Genomic DNA, 22,041 nt, shown 5'->3' on the forward strand with positions numbered 1-22,041 from the left:
TGGTCGCGATTGGCGTGGAACTCCTCTTCCAGTGTAATAATTTGCGGACGACGGCATCAGGATGCCGACGCGGCTTTAGCGGGACCGCGTTTGCCTCTTCTTGTAATCTCATCGTGTCTGAGCAGCTAATCAGGCTTGAGGCTGTATAGTGCTTTGGACGGGTAACCGCCATGTCCACACCGGTTGCATAGGCAGGGCCCATCCATAAGGAGGGGGAGTGCGGTGCCACGGACAAAATTCCACCGTATAGGCCCCCGCCCGATGCTTTCAAACTAAGGCAGAAGTGCTACGTCTGACACCATGATGTCAAAGCGTGGCGCCCCTCCTCCCCCCAAAGCGCGGGGCCCAGGGCAGTCGCACCTGATTCGCCGTATACCCTAGAGGGCGGCTCCGGTCGTAGGGCTGTGAGACTGCATTGGTGGCCAGTAAAGGGTGGTGCAGCAACATCCATTGCTGTACTTCTATGCTGCCACATCTATATCCATCCTCCCGGCCTTCACCAACCCGTACTGACCAGCGTGGTGAAGTACGGTCGAGTAACCCCCACGACCCGTCTCTTTGTTAGTTTCCTCATCACCTTGCCCGTCTCCCATGGTGTGAGTATTGGGTCGAGATCAACGGTTCATCTGTGCATTCACCCACGCGGTACGATGAAAGTGTTAGTTTGTCGGTGATGTATCCTATGAGATAATTAACACTCACATTCTCTCCCACGTAGGTGCCTACGGAGTGGTTATGAAATGCCGACATAAGGTGAGTTGCCCCGCGCTGCTGTGAGACCTGATACGAACGTGGATGACGGGTGGCTAAGGGGTTCATAATGGCCGTGTTGGAGACACTGGGGTGCCACCACCGAGTGCCCAGCTTTGAATCCAGGTTTTAGTCACCCGTGATTAAACTGGGTTCTCAAGTCTCGCGAGCCGATGTTTCAACCCGGTCATCAGCTACGTGCGTAGATACCCTTAGACCTCCATGGAGACCCATGGACTCATTGTGAAACGTAAAGATTGTTATTGAAGCCCATGGACTCACAAAGACCAAGTTGTGATTAAACCGGATTCTCAAGTGTATCGTGAGTTGGCGGTCTCAGGCCAGTCACCATGTACTTGCGTAGATACCCATAGACATACAAAGAAGCCCAAAGACTTACATATACCGATCGACTCTAATAGAGATCCATAGACTCGCCTAGAGACTTAAACCAGTGTCATAGAAACGCGTGGAATCACGTAGACTGGGTAATAATTGAACCGGGTATTCAAGTGTAGCCAGTTGATGGTCTCCGCCGGGCCAACATTGACTGCACAACAAAGCAGACCATGAAATTTGGTTGTGAGAATCATCACGGTTGGTTTGACTCTGCCGTGTGACCAGCGTCTCTGCGGCACGGCGCGTGGAGAAGTACGGAGCCCCGAATAATGTTGGGCGAGGGATGCCTGTCGAAATAATCTCAGAAGTAGTTATGTGACGTCGTCTTCTGGGGGGGCATTCCCTGGCACGCTGATGATGGGGCAGCGACGTGTCCTGGTGGTAGCGCGTTGGTCGCTTGTTACGGAGGTTCGCGGTTGGGATGCAACGACTGCCCTGGTTAACACTGGTGTGTATTTACCATTAATGCCGCCTGCTGTCCGATTCGGGGTTCACGTGAAAGATCCGGTGATGCCATCGGAAAAAAAGTTGGCTCATCGTGTGCTGGCTTCGTGGTCTAAATATGCCAAATTTGAAATTGTATCCACAAAATACCGCATTTGGAATTACGCATAGCAACATTGCCCCACCCATATCCATGAAACGACTTAAAATGATTGTCTGTGAGACAGCACATTCCTTCATAATAGTGCTATAAGAGTAGTGTGAATGCCAAATGTACAGTGATTTCATTTGATAGCGTCATCGTAATTTAAATTCTATACTAATGTCCTTGCAGCATTACTATATTTTTATTCAATACTCATGTCCTTGCAGCATTAGTATATTTAAATTCTATACTCATGTCCTTGCAGCATTAGTATATTTAAATTATCTACTCATGCTCTTGCAGCATTAGTATATTTTAATTCTCTACTCATGTTCTTGCAGCATTAGTATATTTAAATTCTAAACTAATGTCTTTGCAGCATTAGTATATTTTAATTCTCTACTCATGTCCTTGCAGCCCGATTTGCGGTGACAGAGCATAGGGACATTCAAGCTGTCTGTTTGCCACCGCGGCTATTTTCAGAACGGATCGATGTAATACAATGCGACCATTTGGTCTGGCAGTCAAAGTCAGCGTCTCCTTGTTCAAGCGAGCGTGGGGTAGCTTTCATCTCCATGGGGGGTGGGGGGGGGTCTGAACCAGCGTTGTAAATTCCACATTCCTATAGCAGGAGCCGGTCTTTACATCGGACGGGAAGTGTTGACTTGGCACAAAGTATTGCAGTTCATTGGAAGCTTGGGCATGGCAAATAGAAGCTGGGTGGCACATCCGGTTCTGTCTCCACATTTCCAAAAAATTATGTTTCAAACGATCAGTCTATTTGGCTTTCCAGACCGATGTTACCAAGCAGAATTTATTAAAGCAGGCAGATTATGGGCTGGTTTTAACTTTCTGGGTCTCATCAGTAGAGTTGGGCTTGTTGAAAAAATGCATAGGGATGATGATGTTAATGATGAGCCGAGTCACCCCCAGGGCCAGTATTTTACCTCGCCACTCTCCAATTGTGAGTTGGAGGAGACCCACCACTGTGACACGCGGTCAGATAGATACACCCCATCAACTTGGGCATATGACAGCCGATTATCCACGGTTGCATATTGCGTGCAAAAACACTCGCCCAGGTCTCGGAAGCTTGGCAGAATTAAGCTGTGTCACTGCAATGGCAGGGTCGTCGATGAGGCTTTCATATGGATTTCTGCGGAGGCCCCAAATAAAATCCTCATGGACGACCTCACCATTGCTCCGCACAGCTTTGATCTGCCACGAAAACTACGGTGCTCCATTAACCGCTTGAGAACACCAACTGGTCGCTGTGCCCACACTCCCCCCTCCACAAGTGGGAGAATTAAGGATGGCCCACAGTGTGACTGTGGCCCACCCGAACCAGACAACGCAGCCACCATATCGAAACCAACTGCATCCTACGCCCGCTCTCCGGCGGACTGAGCGATATTTTTCGCGCCAACTCCCGAAGCTATTGCGTGGCTCAGACTTAAACTCGGGCGTGTGTTTTGCACAGACTTGCCATACGCTAGAGAGAGACGGGCTTGGTTAGAGCGACCGCCGCTCGCGAAACAGATTGTTATAGGCAGCTGCGGAGCGACAACTGGGTGAACAGCAGGAATATTTTTTTTGTACTGTATTGTGGTCCCTGACGCACTGGCCCGCACTGACCAGCGTGGTGAAGTATGCTCAAATAACTTCGACTCCCCTCACGGTGTGTGAGGGATGCCCTCATCCAGCAATGAATTGACAGATGGGATTTGCGTGTGATTTTTAGAAACATGCGTTTCGAGTGTTTGGCTGCGAGTATAAATATCCACGTGATAAGCCACTTCGTCGAGCTATCATTTGTGATAGCCACGTCGCTTCTGAGAAAGAGCTATGATAGCTCAGTGGGCCTTACCTTGGTAACGTAAAAATGCCGATGTACATGTGGTCTAATGGAGCAAACGTGTGACGGGCCATATTCACAAATATATAAACAAGGCAGAATAATCGAATTTTGAATCGAGACAATTCGTCAGGTCGCTCTGGGCAGGGGTTGAATCATCACAGGCGTGCAGCGTTTCAGTCGGGTCTTGGACGTGTAGATTTGGTTTATGTATGTTTAGCCTGGTCGACAGAGAGTGTATGGGTAGTTGTAGTCATAATCACGCTCGACGATTTCAGTGCACTCATAGTCACCATTGACTAAAATATAAAACAACAACTTGGTGGATGAATATTTTTTATCACGAATTTTGTCAAACAAAATTAACACTGCAAGCCTGAATTTTCCCTGTCCCCCATTGGAACTGCGGCTGCTGATTGGAAGTCGGCTTTAAGCGACCAATCGGGCGGCCGGCCTTCGGTTGACTTTACTAATTAAAAGCAACCATGACCCTTGCGGGAAGGTTACGAGACCCCTGACTTCCAGTCAACAGTTGCAAAGCGTGACCTCTCTGCGTGGGGGAGGGGTGAGGGCGGAGGGGAGAGTGTGAGGGGGGCCATCGCTACAGCGACACGAGGAATGTCAACAACACCCTCCCCCCCTCACCCTCTGCCTGTGCCCGTGAGCTCCGCGAGCTCCGGGGCTCGGCTTACAGCGCTGGCAGCAACACCGATGGATGGTGCCGCTCTGAAAGCCGCAAGCAATAGGTGGAACAGATGGCGAAGAGGGTGCAGTGCCCGGTGACGGAGGAAGAGAGGCGAGAGTGGTGTGGCTAAACGGCGCTACCCGTTGTAATGCGAGCACGACCATTAACTCTGAAACCGGGCAAACGAACCCTAACACCTAACCCTAACAGAACTAGACAGTGTCCCTTGCCCTAACCCTAACCGAACTAGCCTATTAGACACTATCCCTCACCATGACAGAACTTGCCCTAATCCTGACCACGGTTGGCTACGTACGGTGCAAAGAAGTTAAACATACGTATGCACACATCTATGAATACACATGCAGACACAGATACATAAACACATACGCACATGTATAGAAAAGACAAAGATCTTCCTTTGTAGCATATATATACTATTGGGAGTAATGCTGCTAAGCACCTATTAAGGTCAGAATGTGCACGAGTGATAATATTTTACACATCACAACAGGTAGCTATTTAAGGCTGAGTCGACCTAGGCGTGGTCCTGGAGAGTTTGTGTTACCACTCGCCCGCTGATGTTGGTTGTGGCCAAGAATCAAACTCAAGTCGTAAAGCGGTGCGCAAACCACTGAGCCGCCCCACACACAACAGCAGCAGACACCGCCATTCACGAAGCAACGATGATGTCACCACGGCGCTCGTGCCAGGCCAGTTCCACGTTGAGGCCGTCACGTGAAGTGTAGAAGCCTCTTTGGCAGTAAGTCGAGGGACAGACCCCCAGGTGTTGTTAGGGTTAACCGACTGACGTAATTGCAGGTGCACCACTTTGCTCCCCCACCACCTGCGTGTCAAAATACACTGCACACCCAAACACAAACCTATCCCTCGTATAGCGGCCTGTAACAGACTGTAGGGGCAAGTGCTGTAAGCGAGTAGCACCTGTGAAGGCCGGCACAGCACACGAGGGGGTGGGTGGCCAGCACCACGCCCGGCCGCCTTTGTCTCCCCAGTGACATGGTTACAAACCGCAAAAATAAATAATTTGAGGCTGAGTCGACCTAGGGGAGGCCCAGGACCGGTACAGATAATCGTCACTGGTGTTGGCCATGAGTGGGAATCGATCTCGGGTTGCCGGGTTCGTAGCGGAGCGCGCTAACCGCTAAATTACTGCTCACCACTGCACACACACAAAAATATGCACATATACGTGCACACGTTAATACTTCCGGAGGCAAACGCACAAACATACTGTATACACAAATAACATAAGCATATATAGTTTTTACAATTGTATAAATACGTATTTTTATTCTCATTCTGTATACATATACACACATACATGGTTCAGAATTGATTGACCTAACCTAAAAACAGACAAAGATCCCCCATGTAGCCAACATAGACTTTTGCTGTTTGCAAGCACCTATGAAGGCTGGTAAGGAGCATGAGAATGTGGCGAGGCCAGCACCGCTCCGAACCAACTATGTCTCCCCAGCGCTGATGTTTTTACACCACACCAGGCACTTATTTCAGGCTGAGTAAATCTACGGGGAGGCCTAGTCATAGCCAGGAATCGAACTTTGACCGCCAGGTTCGCAGCACTACACCACACACTCCCCCACATTGGGTTTCGCACAAATACACGCACTCGTTTATAGCGTACGCTCGTTTGCTCTCTCGGTTATTTACTCTGGGGGTAACGGTGCGTGGCGGGGTGAGCCCTTGAGGAGGCGGATTGCCGTTGAATGCCAGGATGCCCACGTCCCCATGTCCTGCCGTGCTTGAAGAGAGAGCGCAGCAGCAGCAGCAGCAGGAGGCTCCCCCCGTGCCTTTGCAGCTCCATTGCTGCCGAGTCAATTGCCTGAGAGGACGTCCCTGGCAGCTTGACAAACATCCACACACACGTGCCTGTGTGGAAGATGGAGAGTGATGAGCTTTGCTGGCAGTTACTCGAGGGGGCTCGCAAATGGCCGTGCCCAATACACTGAGCCAGTACTGCTGAAATCCTGGGTTTGTATGCTTGTTGAATTTATTTCGCACCGTAAGCCTCGGTTGCTGTGTGTTTGTGTGTGTTCATGTGCGCATGTGTAGGGAATTTCAATGGGAGCTACATCCCTGCTTTACTGATCTGGTCAAGGCCTATGATACAATCAATAGGCAAGGGCACTTGGTTATTATTCATTGTTTCAGGGTCGCTGACCCTTTGCTCAGGATAATTAAGGACCCTGATTGTGGGTAGGCCCAGGTAAAGCTGCACAGCTGGGAGTCAGGGATGTCTTGGCTCCCATATTATTTGGCATCATCTTTGACCACGTAGTTCGAGAATCTTTTCATGGCTGTACCAGAGGAATTTACATCTGGTACAAATACAGTGGGAGGCTGAACGATGCCCGGGTGCAGTCAAGGAAAGGCTCCCTATTGGTCAACCATGTTACGTTTGTTGATGATCTGGTGATTGCTGCTCACTCTGAGAAGGAGTTGGAGACTCTGCTGCTGAACCTGGAGTATGCCACTAAGAGATGGGCCTTACCATCAGCCCCACCAAAACTAAGCACCTGCCGGTGTATTTTATGTCATCAAATACTCGATCCCCTCAACTTCCCATGAGTTATGGGGCAGTTGTGCAGAGGGTGCAGAAGTTTACATTCAGTGTGCTTATGACTAACTCCAGTTTGGCAGCAAAGGTCTCACTCCGAATCAGTGCAGTGGCATATATTCATCAGCTGCATGATGCTTTGTGGAAGCTACCCAGCCTCTCGTCTGGGTCTTCTTGGCCACAGTTATGCCCTCCCTTCTCTATGCTGTCTTGGAGACATTGAGCCAGCACCTTTGAGTTCTAGGTTTATGTCCTGAGTCTGGGTTTCGCTCTCACTTAGTTCAAAATGGCTGTGCCAAAGACAATGAGTTTTTGCCAATGGGACCATGGCTTTCATATAACAAACTTCCAAACAAGGTGGTGCTACTCGATTTATCAACATCTTTGGGATAATCATGAAGATGCTGCTGCTGATGTTGCTAATTGTATGGTGATCATGATTTTAATGATTGGCTGCTGTCAAGCCTTGACCCAGGAGTTGAACCCCTGACCTTTCAATTTGCGCGTCGAGTGCTCTGAGCACAACGCCACCCGGCAGGATTAACATCGCAAGCTCGCTGCCAAATGCAGCCCCTGGCATATTTACTCTTGCCCGCGAGCATCCATGTTAGGATCTTTCAGGGGTGGTGTCCGTGTATTTTTAGCATGAATAAATCATATTTCAATCGCTCGGCTCACCTTTCCGCCGGCGGTACAACCCTGGCCGCGTCAACGGAGACCGCTGCGTTCCGTGAGAGGACTGAGAGGACTGAGAGGATTGAGAGGATTGACCGCGCGATATTATTATTCGTCGCGTTCCATTCTCATCCACCTTCTTGTCCTCGCTGGCTTCCGTGACAAGAGACCTTTGCAACGAAAGTATTTCTCACGCGAGCGTAGATCGAACCCCCGCGCTTGCTAGGAACAGTCTCGCTCGCCGCGCGCGGCTCAAAATCATGAAAAATAATGATAATTTAATTACAGCTGTGATCATCGCTTATCCGGCCCGCAATTATCTGGCTTCCAGAATTATTCGGCGGGCCGATCCGGCGAAACCGGCGAAACCGGCGAAACCGTCAAAACCGCTCCAAAGGCTGTAACCAGTCCGGCAATCGGCACCATGTGCATGACAAAACTAATATCCATGCTTGATTTCAGTGTCAAATAATATATACGGTACATTATACACGACACATAACTTAAACAATGAAAATACTGCACCATATACATCACCCCATGCAGAGTCTTTGGGATTGGTGTGTTAAGTACGGTACAGTAAATACAGTAACTTTTTAAAGTCGGATAATTATTTTTGTCTATTTGAATGTTTATTTATTCCAAATTCATATAGTAAATATTTAAAACACAAAAAAACACCTAAAAACATGTCATACAAGAATGTGCAAAATGAATTATATACTAGATTGGTCATCAGGCAATTGTTACGATGTGAGTTGTAGATTAGTAATCAGTTGTAATGTGTGTTATTGTAATTATATGCTACGTTAGTAATCAGTTAATTAGTGTTTGTTTCCCCTATAAGGAATTGTAATATGTATTATTTAATAATACGCTTCCAGGCCGCACTAAGTCTGCAGCTGTCTGAGCGATTAAAGTTATTTCTGTTTCTCTCAATTTCAATGGATTCTCTAATTAGTCTTTGCCAGTAGTAATTAGTTTTACACAACACTTCAACGTTATCAAAATCAATTGAGTGTCCCTGTTGGCAAGCATGTTCTGCCACTGCCGACAGTTGTGTTTGAGATAGTTTAATATTTCTTTGGTGTTCTTTTAGTCTTACAATGATGTTACGCCCCATCTGTCCAAAATTAGAAATGTAATGCAACTCAGAGAGTCGGCCAACACAACAGTTAAACTTTACCTGGTTGAACCCGTACCAATTGGCGGACAGCTGCAATCGCTATGTGCCTGCCTGCGTGCGTACGTGCGCGCACGCGGCCTGTTGATGATGCCTCAAGTTCCAGCCGCTGTAGCTCATGCTGGTAAGTTGGTTTTGGATGACGGACAAGAGTAGGAATGAAGCGTGTGTGAGCTAACGTAGGGGATGAGTAAGGGCACCCGTTCTTTGAATATACCAAGACAGGGTGGCACCGTGGCTCGGAGCAAGAATAACTTCGTTTCGATTTCTGACTGGGGCATCTTTTTGAGTGGAGTTTGTATGTTCTCGCCTTGTTCCATATGGGGTTTTTGTAGGTTCTCCTATTTCCTCTCATAGCTGATAAAGCATACAATGTTATTGGTGTTGGCCAAACATCCCATTGCAGGATTCTCCTGAAGTGGAGTATGGGCCCAGTCTGGCTTTCCTGGGTCAGTAAGTAATTATTATTAAGTTGAGTATCTAAACCGTGTGTGTCCATCGGGTACGGAAATGATGCGTGGAAGAGACTAAAGCAACTTAGATTAACATTTGTAGTGCCATCTACTTTGTTATGATCGTCAACCATGAACTATCAACTTCTGGATGCAGGCCTCCCCAAAGCATTGCCATCTGTCAACCATTTAAAATATTAAACATTTTTTAATTTTACCAGATAAGGCCCACTGAGCAATATCGTGCTTTTTCAGAAACGACCTCGTCACAAATGGTAGCCCAATGAAGTGGCATTATGATGTGGAAACTTATTGCAGCCAACTACTCTTAAGTGCATGTTTCTAAATATGGAGTGAAAAACCGGAGGACGCGGAGAAAAATTCACACGACCACGGGGAGAAAGACATGCAAATTCCAAATATACAACAGGCATCAGGGTCGGGATCGAACCCACGACCTCCCTCATACCAGGCGAGGTAGTTAACGTCTCGTCACTGCGACACCCCTCTCAAGGTCTCGCGATGCAACAACCCGTCTCATTGATGCTCATGAGCTGGTCTCATTGGTCCGTCTCCTTGACAATCCTCTTGGGCGCATTCTCTGCTTTGACACCCGTTCCATCGTTTGTCTCGACCACCGGCCATCGCCCCTTGTCGCAACGTCCCACTCAAGCCCCCTCATGTATTTATATAGCGTCTCATCTACACCATTCCCCTGGCTCTCGGTGTCATTGCAAGCAATATATTTCGCGTACTTTTTTACTTGTGTTCCATATTCTTCATCATTATCTGTGTTTCTGATCCTCATCATAGCGGGGAATATGAACCGGTTGAAAATGTTCTTCTTTTAGGAAATTTGTACTTTACGAAATATAATTTCTAATTGTTTTCCATTTAGTCTCCTGGATCAGAGAAAGAAATAAACAAACTTTCCGTGACACATTTCGTCTTCATCTCCCTTCTCCTTCTCCCTTGGTCTTTTGTACGGCTGATGTAGATGCAAAGCAACAACTACAATTTCACATTCAGGCGTTCATTCCAGATAACCGCATCAGGGACAGCGGAGTGTATCATCACTGCCACGTCTCCTTCGTGTTTGTGGATCGGGGCATTGCGTCATTATACGTTGTACGATCTGTTCTGGATGACCATGGTCGCACTACTCCTGAAGAGTTTTAAATTTTCTATTTTTGCATCAGGCATCCGCATTGGCCATAGTTTAGGGTGGACCATAGTGCTTTGTGGAATATTAAACCCAGGGATCTATCTGCGTTGGGTCTTTCAGAACAGGGTGTTCATCATCTTTTCCGACAGCGCAGGCAGAGGGCAGCGTCTGCGCGTGGTTGCCAGGGTTAGACTTTCACTATCCGGGCGCTGGGAACGGGAGCCTGGCTGCGTCTCGCTTGAGCGACTGCTACACGGGCGTCAAAAGCGGGGAAGTCGAGCGTAAAATCTGCCCCGGATCGCGTTACTGCCACTACCTGAGCCACGCAGCCAACGGGAAGCTTCTGGGCAACGCCGTCATCTCTCTTATCTGTGGGCAAAGACCAGGATGGTGCAGTGGCAGCACTCGTGTCTCGCAGCAAGAACCACCTGGGTTTGAGTCCTGGTCCAGGCGTCCTTCTGCACGCGGATTGTATGTTCTCTCCCTGTTGTGCATAGTGTGAGTGAGTGAGTGCGTGAACGAGTGGGCGAGTGAGTGAGTGAGCGAGTGTGTGTCTGTGTGCGGGGAGCGGTAGTGTAGCGGTTAGCGTGCTGCACTACGAACCCAGAGACCCGAGTTCGATTTCCGCCCATGGCCAACACCAGTGACGATTATCTGAACCGGTCCTGAGCCTCCCCTAGTTCGACTCAGCCTCAAATGAGTACCTGGTGCGGTGTGAAAACATCGCCGGTGCGGAGACAAAGGCGGCTGGGCGTGATGCTGGCCACCCACCCCCTCGTGTGCTGTGCCAGCCTTCATAGGTGCTCGCTAACAACACTTGCCCCAACAGTCTGTTATAGGCTATATGGGGGATCTTTGTGTTTATGTGTGTGTGTTGAGAGGGTACACAATGTAACTGGTATTGGCCAAGCAACCCAATGCAAATGGCTCGGTTGAGATTACAGAGAGCAACATCTCGCTCTACTGAAAAACACATTTAGCAGGAGCGTCCTGAAAAGGAGTCTTGAGACTCGTTGAGACTTTCCTGGGTAAACAAACGTAATAGTAGTAATGATGATATAATGTCACGTTCTTTACGTGCACACACAGCTCTCATGCCAATCCTGCTGTCGTTGGCCCCTGGCCTCGCATGGTGATTGGCTGTCTGTGGACTTTACACAAGTCAGAAGCGGTTATTATTACTACTACTGCTACTGCATAAAACCGCCCTTTTCACACTATACCGTGGGGCCTTTGTTGGTGGTATTAAAGTACAGAAAAATAAGAATGGAGTTTTACTCAGTCTGGCAATAAAACTGGTGTTAAGATGTTCAAACACCAAATACAAACCTTTTGCAAGGAATCAAGTCTGCACAAACCACACGTACTTTTGGTGAGCATGCAAACAAACATGCTCTGGTAAGAAATGCATTGTCTGTGAAACTGATTGGCCTACACCAGAGACAGTCTTCCTTATGTCCTAGTCTCACCAGTGTCAGACCAGAGAACGCCAAAAGACGAACAGTACTTATTTCCAGAAAGGGTAAAACCAATTCCTTGTCACACTGTTGCCCAAAGGCCCCAAACGCGTCAAATTATCCGGAAACGAACGGCGTGTCGGGGTTGTCACAGACAAGAGTAAACACTTTTTTTTTAATTGAGCAAGTTTACAGAAAGAGCATGAGAGGTGAAGAGCCGATGGGAGGGAATTCCAAAAGTGTGGAACGGTGCAAGGGAAGAAGCAGACAACTGAACTCTTATTATTTGACCAGGTACGGCCCACTGAGCTATTCAGCTCTTTTTCAGAAGCGACCTCACTACAGCAAATGATAGCTCAACCAAGTGGGTTATCATCACGTGGAAATTCATAGCAGCCAAATACTCTAAACGTGTGACGTTGATTTTAAATGTGGAGAGAAAAACCGGAGGACCTGGATAAAAATCCACGCTGCCACGGGGAGAGAAACACGCAAACTCCAAATATTACAGCAGGCGTCAGGGCCGGGATCGAACCCACGGCCTCCCTCATACCAGGCGAGGTAGATATAAGTGAGGTGACCTGCAGGGTGGTGGACTGGGTGTTACGTGTTAATCTACAGTATAGCGGTTGAACACAGCATGGATGTACGTATGTTGAACTTCTTTCGCACAGTGTGTAGCCAACCGTGCTAATTGGACGTGTGGGGGAAAGGACAACAAAACTAAACGCAAAAATCTGTGCAAAAGAAATGCTTTTTCACAAACTCCCAGATCCACTGGGCCGCAGTATATTAAACGGTCATTCTGGTAGACTGAACGGATAATGGTGATGATTAAAGGTGAAATTCTGCTTGAATTCATCAATTTATAGAAATTATTAATGTGGCAATCCGGACATGTGAGCAACGCTGTAAAAATAAATAAATATCACTACAAATATCCTGGTACTGTAATCGCATTCCAATGTCCAGCAATGTGGATTGAGTTGCAGAAGTGGAAGTGCTCGTGCTCTCTGGCCGGATCCATGCCTGAGCAGTCAGTGGCGCAACTCGGTTGCGTGCAACTGAATCTATCGTATGTGTGGACGCCTCTGCAACCGGTTGCCAGGGAGCAACTGTGCCACCGGGAAGTGCGTTCGCTTCTTTTTTCGTGTGCATTGTTACGCCGCTGGAAAGTATTAAGTATCGAAATGGATCCCCTTGTGCCACCACCAGTCACGGCCCTGCTGTGTTTGGCGGCGGCGGCGTCGTCGTCTTTGTTAAGGGTTGCTGATTAAAGACTGGGGACTCTCACCTCTTGGGCGCCCTCCGCTAATGGATCTCAAGGGGTTTCAGGGGTCGCGCGTAGAGGGCAGCACGAAATTAAATAATTGTCGACTCGCAACGCTGCACCTGCTGAACTCCGACCGTGTCTGTTTAGATTGGGTGGTCTTTCACGAGCAACGGCCCTAAAACTCGATTTAAAGCTTTCGTGACTGCAGGGATTCATCTTCTTGGTTCTTTCGGTAAAGTCACATAGAATGGAAATAATAAAATGATAAAAATAAAACATAATAAAATAATTCTCACGACGTTTCGGCCACAACGCAAGTAGCCGTCCTCAGGTGGAGAACAGGTCTGTCGAGGAGACTCTGAGGACGGCTACTTGCGTTGTGGCCGAAACGTCGTGAGAATTATTTTATTATGTTTTATTTTTATTATTTTATTATTTCCATTCTACGTGACTTTACCGAAAGAACCAAGAAGATGGCCCTAAAGCTGTCGACGCATGTTGGCGAGGAAGCAAAACGTAGCTTTGTGAAACTCCCGAATGGTGGCCAAGGGAATGACAGGGCAAGTGGGTTTTGTGAAACTGCGCGGCGCTTTGAGCGTTATCCCCCTCGGACGTAAATAATCTCGAGACTCGGTGATGCTTGCTCAGGTTAAACACTTTGTGCAGATCTCTTTGGTTCTTTCGGTAAAGTCACGTGGGTATTTTATTTGATATCTACGTGACTTTACCGAAAGAGTATGGATTCCTGCAATCACAAAAGCTTCAAATCAACTTTGTGCAGTGTCTAGCACATGACAGTACAGCAAGTGGGTTGCTGAAGACGATCTGTGCGGCCCTTTCAGTTGTTATCGTGTGCTTATTATCATTAGCACGGAACTGGTTTGTTATCAACTTCTTCCAGGATTCCTGCCTATTATTATATTGTAGTGTGTATTTGAATTCCTCAGTATTTATCTGCATTGTTTACTCGGCACTTTTGACATGGCCTTTGTGAACCTCTGCAAGAGAGAGAGAGACATGCACACTCAGCTCTATGGCTTAAATAGTGGATCTTAGCGATATTGGCTCAGTGGCTTTGACACGGTCATTATGAGCTCCCTGAGATAAAATCTGCCAGATGCTGCTGTTGTTAGAGAACACACTCATACGTTCAGAATCTGGTCAGGGCTCGACGCAGCCCATCATTGTAATCATACTTATCATCCATCTGGGTCGTTACAATGGTTCTGCCACTTTGTGGGCCTAGATGGCGGGCAGCAGAGGGCAGTGCAATAAAATAAATTGTTGTACTGTACTCTGTGATTCCCACGTCTATGCTCCTCAGCCTCACCAAACCCACACTAGCCAGCCTCTTGAATGATCAAATAACCCCCAAGAAGACCCAGGCACAGTTGGCTAAATACGGTCTGCGAAGCAAGTTCAACATGCATACGTACATCATGACTGCAGGTGTAAAAACTGTAAGATTCATGCCGTCTCAATCACGGCGGACGTTAAAGATCCCCCAATGTCGTTCGCAACAGTGGGCCATTCCGTCCTGGGCGTTGCGGTCCAAATTTGCCACGTTCGAAAATGTCACGGCAAGTAACTTAATTGGGATTTAAACAAAGCAATCATATCCGAATCTGTATTCGTACTGGAGGAATCTGATGAGCTGTAAAGCTCTTCACAGATGTCCAGTCGGGGCACGGGGTAATAACGTTACAACATCAAACAATACAAAAGCACGATAGGAGCGCAAAGTTCAAGAAAGGTAAACAAATCACACAAACACATTAAACCTTTATTGCCCCAGCTCCCTCTTGAAAATAAAACTCGTCCCGGCCTCTTGGAGTCCTCTCGCCTGGTTAAACAAAGTAAACGTGAAACTCATATATTTCTTTAATATCTCCCGGTCGCTGTGGCAAAGACACGCAATTCTTGATCATCCATAATGCAGATTTTTAATGGGTTGGATCGAGTAAATATCAATGTGTCGTTAAACCCGCCACCACCCGACACAACCAACTAGTAAGGGTTGTCGCGTAAACAGAACGTGACAATTCGTCACTAGTACAGCACTAGTGTATAGTGTAGTGTATAGTGTAGTGTATAGTGTTGTATACTAGTACAGCACACCGGTGTGTTGGAGAGAAAATCCACAACATTTTCAATCCGAGTACGACGTTTTACCAGTAATTATAACCAGCATCATCAGGCGGCAGCCAGATTTGTGGTTTAACGACGCATTTAAATTTACGCCATCTAACCAAAAAAAACCTGTATTATGGATGATATTGGTCGCGAAATCCTACGTATTAAACCAATTCTTGATCAAGCGAATTTAATAAATGCTTTGTTTATTTGCAGGAGACCAATGAGATTGTGGCTATCAAGAAGTTTAAAGACAGTGAAGGTACCCGTGCTTATTAAATATAATTCAACACCTGTTTGCTACTCTCTGTCATCATAGTTGTCGTTCGTTCACCCAGGAAAACCTCACCGAGTCACGAGACTGACTATTTCGAGAGGGTGCTGCTACATTGGGATGTTTGGCCAATTCCATTCGTCAAGAATTTGGCTTCGCGTGGCAGAAAACCAGAGAGCCCAGAGGTAACCCACTGCGCATGTGAGGGGGTTAACGCTCGCAGCCTCACGAACCCTCTTGCCGCACCGCCTTCCTCTGGGCCACCACCTCGCTGCCAAGTGGATTTCACAAATCTCCACGTGATCCACCAACCCTTGCCTTCCAAGCGCTGGATCGCAAGTGGCGCGCCACCACACATGGCCGCATTCTGAACAGCAGCGCCGTACCTACATGGGGACTCGATTACAGCCAGGCCCTGACGCAGGAAATGCAGCTCGCCATAACTATTTATAGACCGAGCCTTGAAAACCCCCCGAGGTCCTGGGAATGTGGGTGTATTTCCACTGCTTACACTTTCCACTGCTCTCTGGGTGTGTGTTTGTGTTGTGCTGGCTCACGTATGCTGGGAGTTTGTCAAACAGCTTTGTGTCCATTCACCTTTTACAGTTCGGTTCATCGTCACGAGTCGGGGGGGGGGTGCAAACAGGATTCGATTCGAGAATTCCTCACCTTCAGCGGTGATCAATACACTGGCGGATGAAGGCCGCCTAAAGTCGCTGCCAGACCCCGTGATCTCGTTCATGCAGCAATCCATGCGGCATCCGCACATGATGCACTCATCTCGTCGCTCCATCTCCTCGCACTGCGACCCTCTTTGGAATTCCCTCCCGTTGTCTCTGTCACCAGGCTCTTATAATAATAACCTTGCTGGATTCAAGAAACGTGTTCATAACTGTTACCTATTATAACCTGGATAGTGCTGTTGGTTGTTCGCCGCTAGACGTTTTGGGCCTATTGGGCCCGTGGCTCAGCAGCTGTGGTTCAAAATAAAATGATCGCCGCTCTGAATCAAAATTTGACAACTCGCTGAATCGCAGGCCGCCAGAATCCTTACTTCCCGAACTCACGGGCGAGCAAAGCAGAAGTCTCTTGCACCTTCTGAAATATCCCTCTGCGACCCATCAACCCCCCCCCCCACCATATTTCCCTGCTATGCCGCAGACCGCGATGATGTACGGGCGACGACGGCGCGTGAGCTGGCCGTCCTGCGGCGCTTGCGTCAGGAGAACATCGTCGAGCTACGGGAGGCGTTCCGGCGACGAGGGAAGCTGCACCTCGTCTTCGAGTACGTAGAGAAGGTAAAACGCCGCTGCTCCACGCCGTGACATCCATTGGATTGCTCGTGTCCCCCCTCTGTGTACGGGAAGCCTTAATAGGGCTATGAAGTAGGCCTTGATGTAAATGATGGGGTTTTGTAAAAAGGGGTACACCGTACTATTGTCCTTAATTATCCAGGAAATCTTCACGGAGTCTCAAATACTTGTTTTCCTCCCATTAGCACGGTTGGCTACGTACGGTGCGAAAGAAAGTTCAACGTAGAGACATACATGCATTGCGAACCCCTTGAGATCATAGAGACCAGGCCGGATGTCACTTTAGTCAGAGTGATTGACTCGCAGTCGCTCATTCGTATTATAATCGGGAGTTGACTCTACCCCATCAGCAGTAACATCAGCACCAACAGCATCATAATCTTCATAACAAGCAGCAGCATTTTTTTTAGCAGCAGTATCATCAGCAGCAGCATCTTTAGCAACATCAGTCATTATCAACATCTCCATAATCAGCAACAACAACATCATTATCATCACCGCCATTGTTTTAATTAATAATACTTATCAACAGCAGCATCATCACCAACATAACTACCACCACAATCATCACTATTTTCTCTAACACGACTACTCTACTGAGAGACAGACACCCAATCTGAAGGTTTTAACCGCAGGGCTCTCAGCCCCCCTGACCCACCTACACACACAAACTTGTTGACTTGGCAGCCTGCGACAAAAAATTGCCCACCTCTGCCGAAGAACAACGGCTCACTCTTAATCATGGGGGCAGGTGTTTGCCGTGTGAGCGTGAGAGAGTGTGTGTGTGTGTGTGAGACGCGTCGCTTAATTTCATAGCAGCTCAGAGTTGCGTGACTGTGCCTGTCACACGCGCACAAACACATCGGCCTCTTTGTCTGCTTGACTGCTTGGCCCGGGGGTTTACAAGGTGTCTTTCATTATGGGAGGTAGCAAGGCAGCTGATTGGGCTCATACTGGCCACGTGGTGTTGGAGCCACTGAATTTCCATCGCAGGAATAATGAGTTCAGGCTGGATTGCTGGATTCATGATGGCCGTGTCGGCACGATTGAGTGCGTAAGTTTTAACTCTGGAGCTGGGTGTTTCTCTCTCGTCGTAATGGTTGTGTCAGATACTGAGCTCGCACTGCTGGGATCCTGCGTCCAAGCGTATGGCCTGGGTAACTGAGTCTTCTACTCACAGGATTCATAAAAGCTGTGTTGTAAACACTCTCAGGGTGTTCATTATATCCTTGTGAGCATCATTGAGATGCTGGGTTTAAGCCCGCGGTTCGGCCATCTCTGATTATACTGAGTTATTAAGTGTGGGGAGCTGATGGTCTCAGAGCAACAACCACTGCACACAAAAAAAACACTTCATGTTACATTTTCTGCATTTTTTTTACTTATTTGGCTTTTTCAACCTATGAGGACCAAACACTTCTAATTAAAAGTAAACACACCAGCGCCTCTAGCTGTCTCTCCTTTGCTGACGATAGTTCTGAAAAGATGCCTGTGTGTGTTACACAGCGAGCCCTCGTGTTGCTTCTGAGTCAGAAGGAAAATATTCAACAGGTGAGTTAGTGCATTCAGAGCCATCGGTGTGGTCCGCTGAGCGTGGCAACAAGCATTTGTTCCTTCGCCCCCTTGTAACCAAGCTTGTCACGTTATAGTAGGGAACAACAATAATACCAATCACAATAGGGGTCATTTTACTGTTGTATAGTCCGTGACCAAATTACCTGGGATGTGCTCGATCTCATCAGATGTCGGAATTGTTGCATCGCAGGATCGTGAGAGATTGTGGCAGGTTGCCCCCCCCCCCCCCCTGGGGCCTTCATCCAGAAGTGGATTGATCACGGTTGATGATGACTCGCATCCATTGCCTGACCTCCGACCCTCCCACGACCGTTCCCGTCCTCAGAATATGCTGCAACTTCTGGAGGAGTTGCCAAACGGAGTTCCACCAGAGAAGGTCCGAAGTTACATCTACCAGCTTACGAAGGCCATTCACTGGTGCCACCACAACAACATCATCCACCGAGGCAAGTCACACCCCTCTGCTGCGAGCAGAGCAGGGGAGCTGAGATTATCTTTCCTGTTTATTATTTTTTTACCGCGCTTGGTTAACCCGCGAAATCCTCAAGACTTCTTCAAGAGGGTTCTTCCAAATTTTCCACTGCCCTCAATGTGTCATTTGAGCAGGAAATAACTTTGACCTTGAGGACACTTTGAGGACATAAACACAAATCAATTGTTAAATAATGCATTTCCCATAGCGTATATGTTGGCTTGGGCGGATTCTTTTTGACCGGTCAATTAAGTTACGGAAACATGGAACAGACACTCTCTATTGTACTAATATGTAAAATAGACAAGGATGCATGTCAAATGTGAGCGATGTTACAAAGAATCGACAGCTCAGTGGAAAATTGTGAGTTAGATTGAAAACGTAACCAAGGACATTTTAAGTGACAGAGTTCAGATGTTTATGTTTTGCCCTCATCAGCCATCGTCAGACCCTTAACCCTGACCGCTGAGCTGATGTCAGTGACCCTTTGACCATCAATTCCCTCCTTCACCTCTTGTGGTCGTTTTGCAATCTAAAACTACAAGGTAATGCCCACTGAGCTGTATAGCTCTTCTTCAGAAGCGACCTGGCCACAAATGATTGCTCAACGAAGTGGCTTATCACGTGGAAATTTATAGCAGCCAATTTACTCGAAACGCACGTTTCTAAATGTGGAGGGAGAAAACTGGAGGACGCGGAGAAAATCCACGCGACCACGGGGAGAACATGCTAACTCCAAATATACAGGCATCAGGATCGAACCCACGACTTCCTGTATGCCAGGCGATGTATTTAACATCTTGCCACAATCAGCTGCTGGATGAAGGCCTCCCCAAAGTTTGAGGGGAGGCATACGTCTCTCTACAGTTGTCCAAATGTCAGCTTCCTAGCCCTTCCAGACCATCACTATCATTCACTTTAGTCGCTTGATCGCAATTGTCTCTGTGTGTTGTTGACGAATGTGTCTTTGAAAAGTTATTTGAGTTTGTTTTGGAAAGTAACCCATCTATTTTTCTTACAATCTGTTGCAGACATCAAGCCAGAGAACCTCCTCATTGGCTTGGATGACGTCCTCAAGTTGTGTGACTTTGGTGAGCTCTCATCTGTGTGTCTCATGATACGTGATTTTAATACTGAGAATGTTATTTTTAGAATTTTAATTTTCCATTCAAGGCCACAGTGTTGTTGACGAATGTACAGTAAGAGCCCGATATAACGTGGCTCAAGTCATGTCCCCTGAATAAAAATGAGGTCCAAGGATGGATGAATGAAAATTTCAAATTAAGATCAGTTGTTAATGACGTAGATCAGTGATTTGCAACAGGTGGTAGACTGCCGTAACAAAGTCCCAGGTGTTCAGTGACCCATCCAACTCCCACCTCCCGCACTGCCCCCTCCATTGGCTGTGGCGCAGTGTGGCAGAGATCAGCCGTCGGCCCCCACTCCGGCCCTCTCGGCTCCCTCGGTCGTGCATGCGCAGTTGGGCAAACAGACACGGAGACACGGAGACGCACACAGAGACACGGAGAAATACAAACGGGCACCGAGACACGTAGACATGCACAGCAACACACACACACGTTCATGTGCCATTATAGCGCGGGTCTTATTCATGTCAGCCGGCCACCTCCCAGCGATGACGACTAAACGGATGAGAACACGTCTCCTCTCATCTCCAAGGTTTCGCCAGGAACCTGTCTGATGGCAGCAACGCCAACTACACCGAGTACGTGGCCACGCGTTGGTACCGCTCCCCAGAGCTGCTGCTCAAGTGAGTCGCACACTCGCCCCCCCGTCGCCCCTCCCTCGTCCCCCCTCCCTCGTCCCCCCCTCGCCACCCCCTCGCCCCCCCCCTCACCCCCTCCACGTAAGAACATTGCCGTGCTACTTTGAAACGACTGCAAACTACACTCATCTATGAAGCGTCACACCTTTATGATAGCAAAGACGCAAATGTCAATGTACTTTTTGTTATTACACTTGTCTATCCCGGAAGTCCTGCCCATAGAATGACGATGTTGCTACCTGTAATCCCAATTGAGTAATTTCCAGCTAATTTTTCAGCGTTTGGATGTTAAACCAAGAAAAGTTACATTGTATGTGTGGGAGGTGGTGGGGAGCCCACGAAGAACAGGGGGAGAGCGCACAAACTTGACACCGAAAGGCCCTTCTTGCTGTGAGGCAGGAGCGCCGCCACCGCACCGCACTGACGGTTTTAATTTGATCCGACAGCGCTCCCTACGGCAAGTCGGTGGACATGTGGTCCGTGGGCTGCATCCTGGGCGAGCTGAGCGACGGGCAGCCATTGTTTCCCGGCGAGAGCGAAATCGATCAGCTCTACACCATCCAGCGGGTCCTGGGACCTCTGCTGCCTGACCAGAGGCAGCTGTTCCTCAGGAACCCACGCTTCCATGGCCTGAGGGTGGGAGACGCACACACGTACACCCCTCCTCCACCGGCAAGTCCGAACCGGGATGGCACGGAGGGGCCCTCGCGGCCTATTCGCCGAGCCGAGCCTGAACCAAACCGTGCTGCTGTGGCCTCACAAGATGTCTGAATCTGGCTCGGGGCCAAGCAGGGCCAGGGGCCAATGTAAAACGAGGTCTTCATCTTTGTACGTTATGTTGAACTTCTTTCGCACGTAGCCGGCCATGCTCATCGGAGGTGCGGAGAGCTGTGTGTACGTGTGTGTACGTGTGTGTACGTGTGTGTACGTGTGTGTGTACGCCACGGTGATACATACACGAAACGGGGGTGTGGGCAGAACCGTGCCTTGCTATCTTTGATAACGATGAAGAGTTTGATTAATTTTGTATTGTTTGTCGTAACTTGCTGGCCCGCCCCCTTACTAGACAACTGTGAATAAGAACTTCGTAGCTCAGGGATTCCTCGAGTGTAAATAACGCTTCTGATTCTGTAATGAATTGACCTCTGGCTGGGATCTAAACTCATGTCCCTTCTTCGGTCTCTGTGTTTCCAGTTCCCCACCGTCGTCTATCCCGAAACGCTGGAGCGCAGATACCTCGGTGTGCTCAGTGGTGTCATGCTCGACCTCATTAAGGTAATGGCTCTTGCTAAGTCAACAACAACAACAACAACCACAGTGACAGTAACATCAGCAACAACAAAATCCCCATTATAGCCTGAACAGACTGTTGGGACAGTTGCTTTTTGCAAGCACCTCATGAA

The 22,041-nt window shown here is 48.2% G+C and overlaps 1 protein-coding gene across 1 annotated transcript in view; it reads left to right on the forward strand.

Moving 5' to 3' along the window:
• Window positions 1–22,041, forward strand: part of CDKL5 (cyclin dependent kinase like 5) — a 39,733-nt gene that overhangs the window by 8,463 nt on the left and 9,229 nt on the right. The window contains exons 3-10 of the mRNA XM_078881138.1: window positions 719–753; window positions 15,435–15,480; window positions 16,654–16,790; window positions 18,706–18,826; window positions 19,884–19,943; window positions 20,533–20,623; window positions 21,085–21,274; window positions 21,833–21,913. Of these exons, the coding sequence (XP_078737264.1) occupies window positions 719–753; window positions 15,435–15,480; window positions 16,654–16,790; window positions 18,706–18,826; window positions 19,884–19,943; window positions 20,533–20,623; window positions 21,085–21,274; window positions 21,833–21,913 (761 nt within the window). The remainder of the gene's footprint in view (window positions 1–718; window positions 754–15,434; window positions 15,481–16,653; window positions 16,791–18,705; window positions 18,827–19,883; window positions 19,944–20,532; window positions 20,624–21,084; window positions 21,275–21,832; window positions 21,914–22,041) is intronic.

This window comes from Lampetra fluviatilis, chromosome 60, assembly GCF_964198595.1.
Source record: "Lampetra fluviatilis chromosome 60, kcLamFluv1.1, whole genome shotgun sequence".
In the NCBI taxonomy this organism is placed as follows: Eukaryota; Metazoa; Chordata; class Hyperoartia; order Petromyzontiformes; family Petromyzontidae; genus Lampetra; species Lampetra fluviatilis.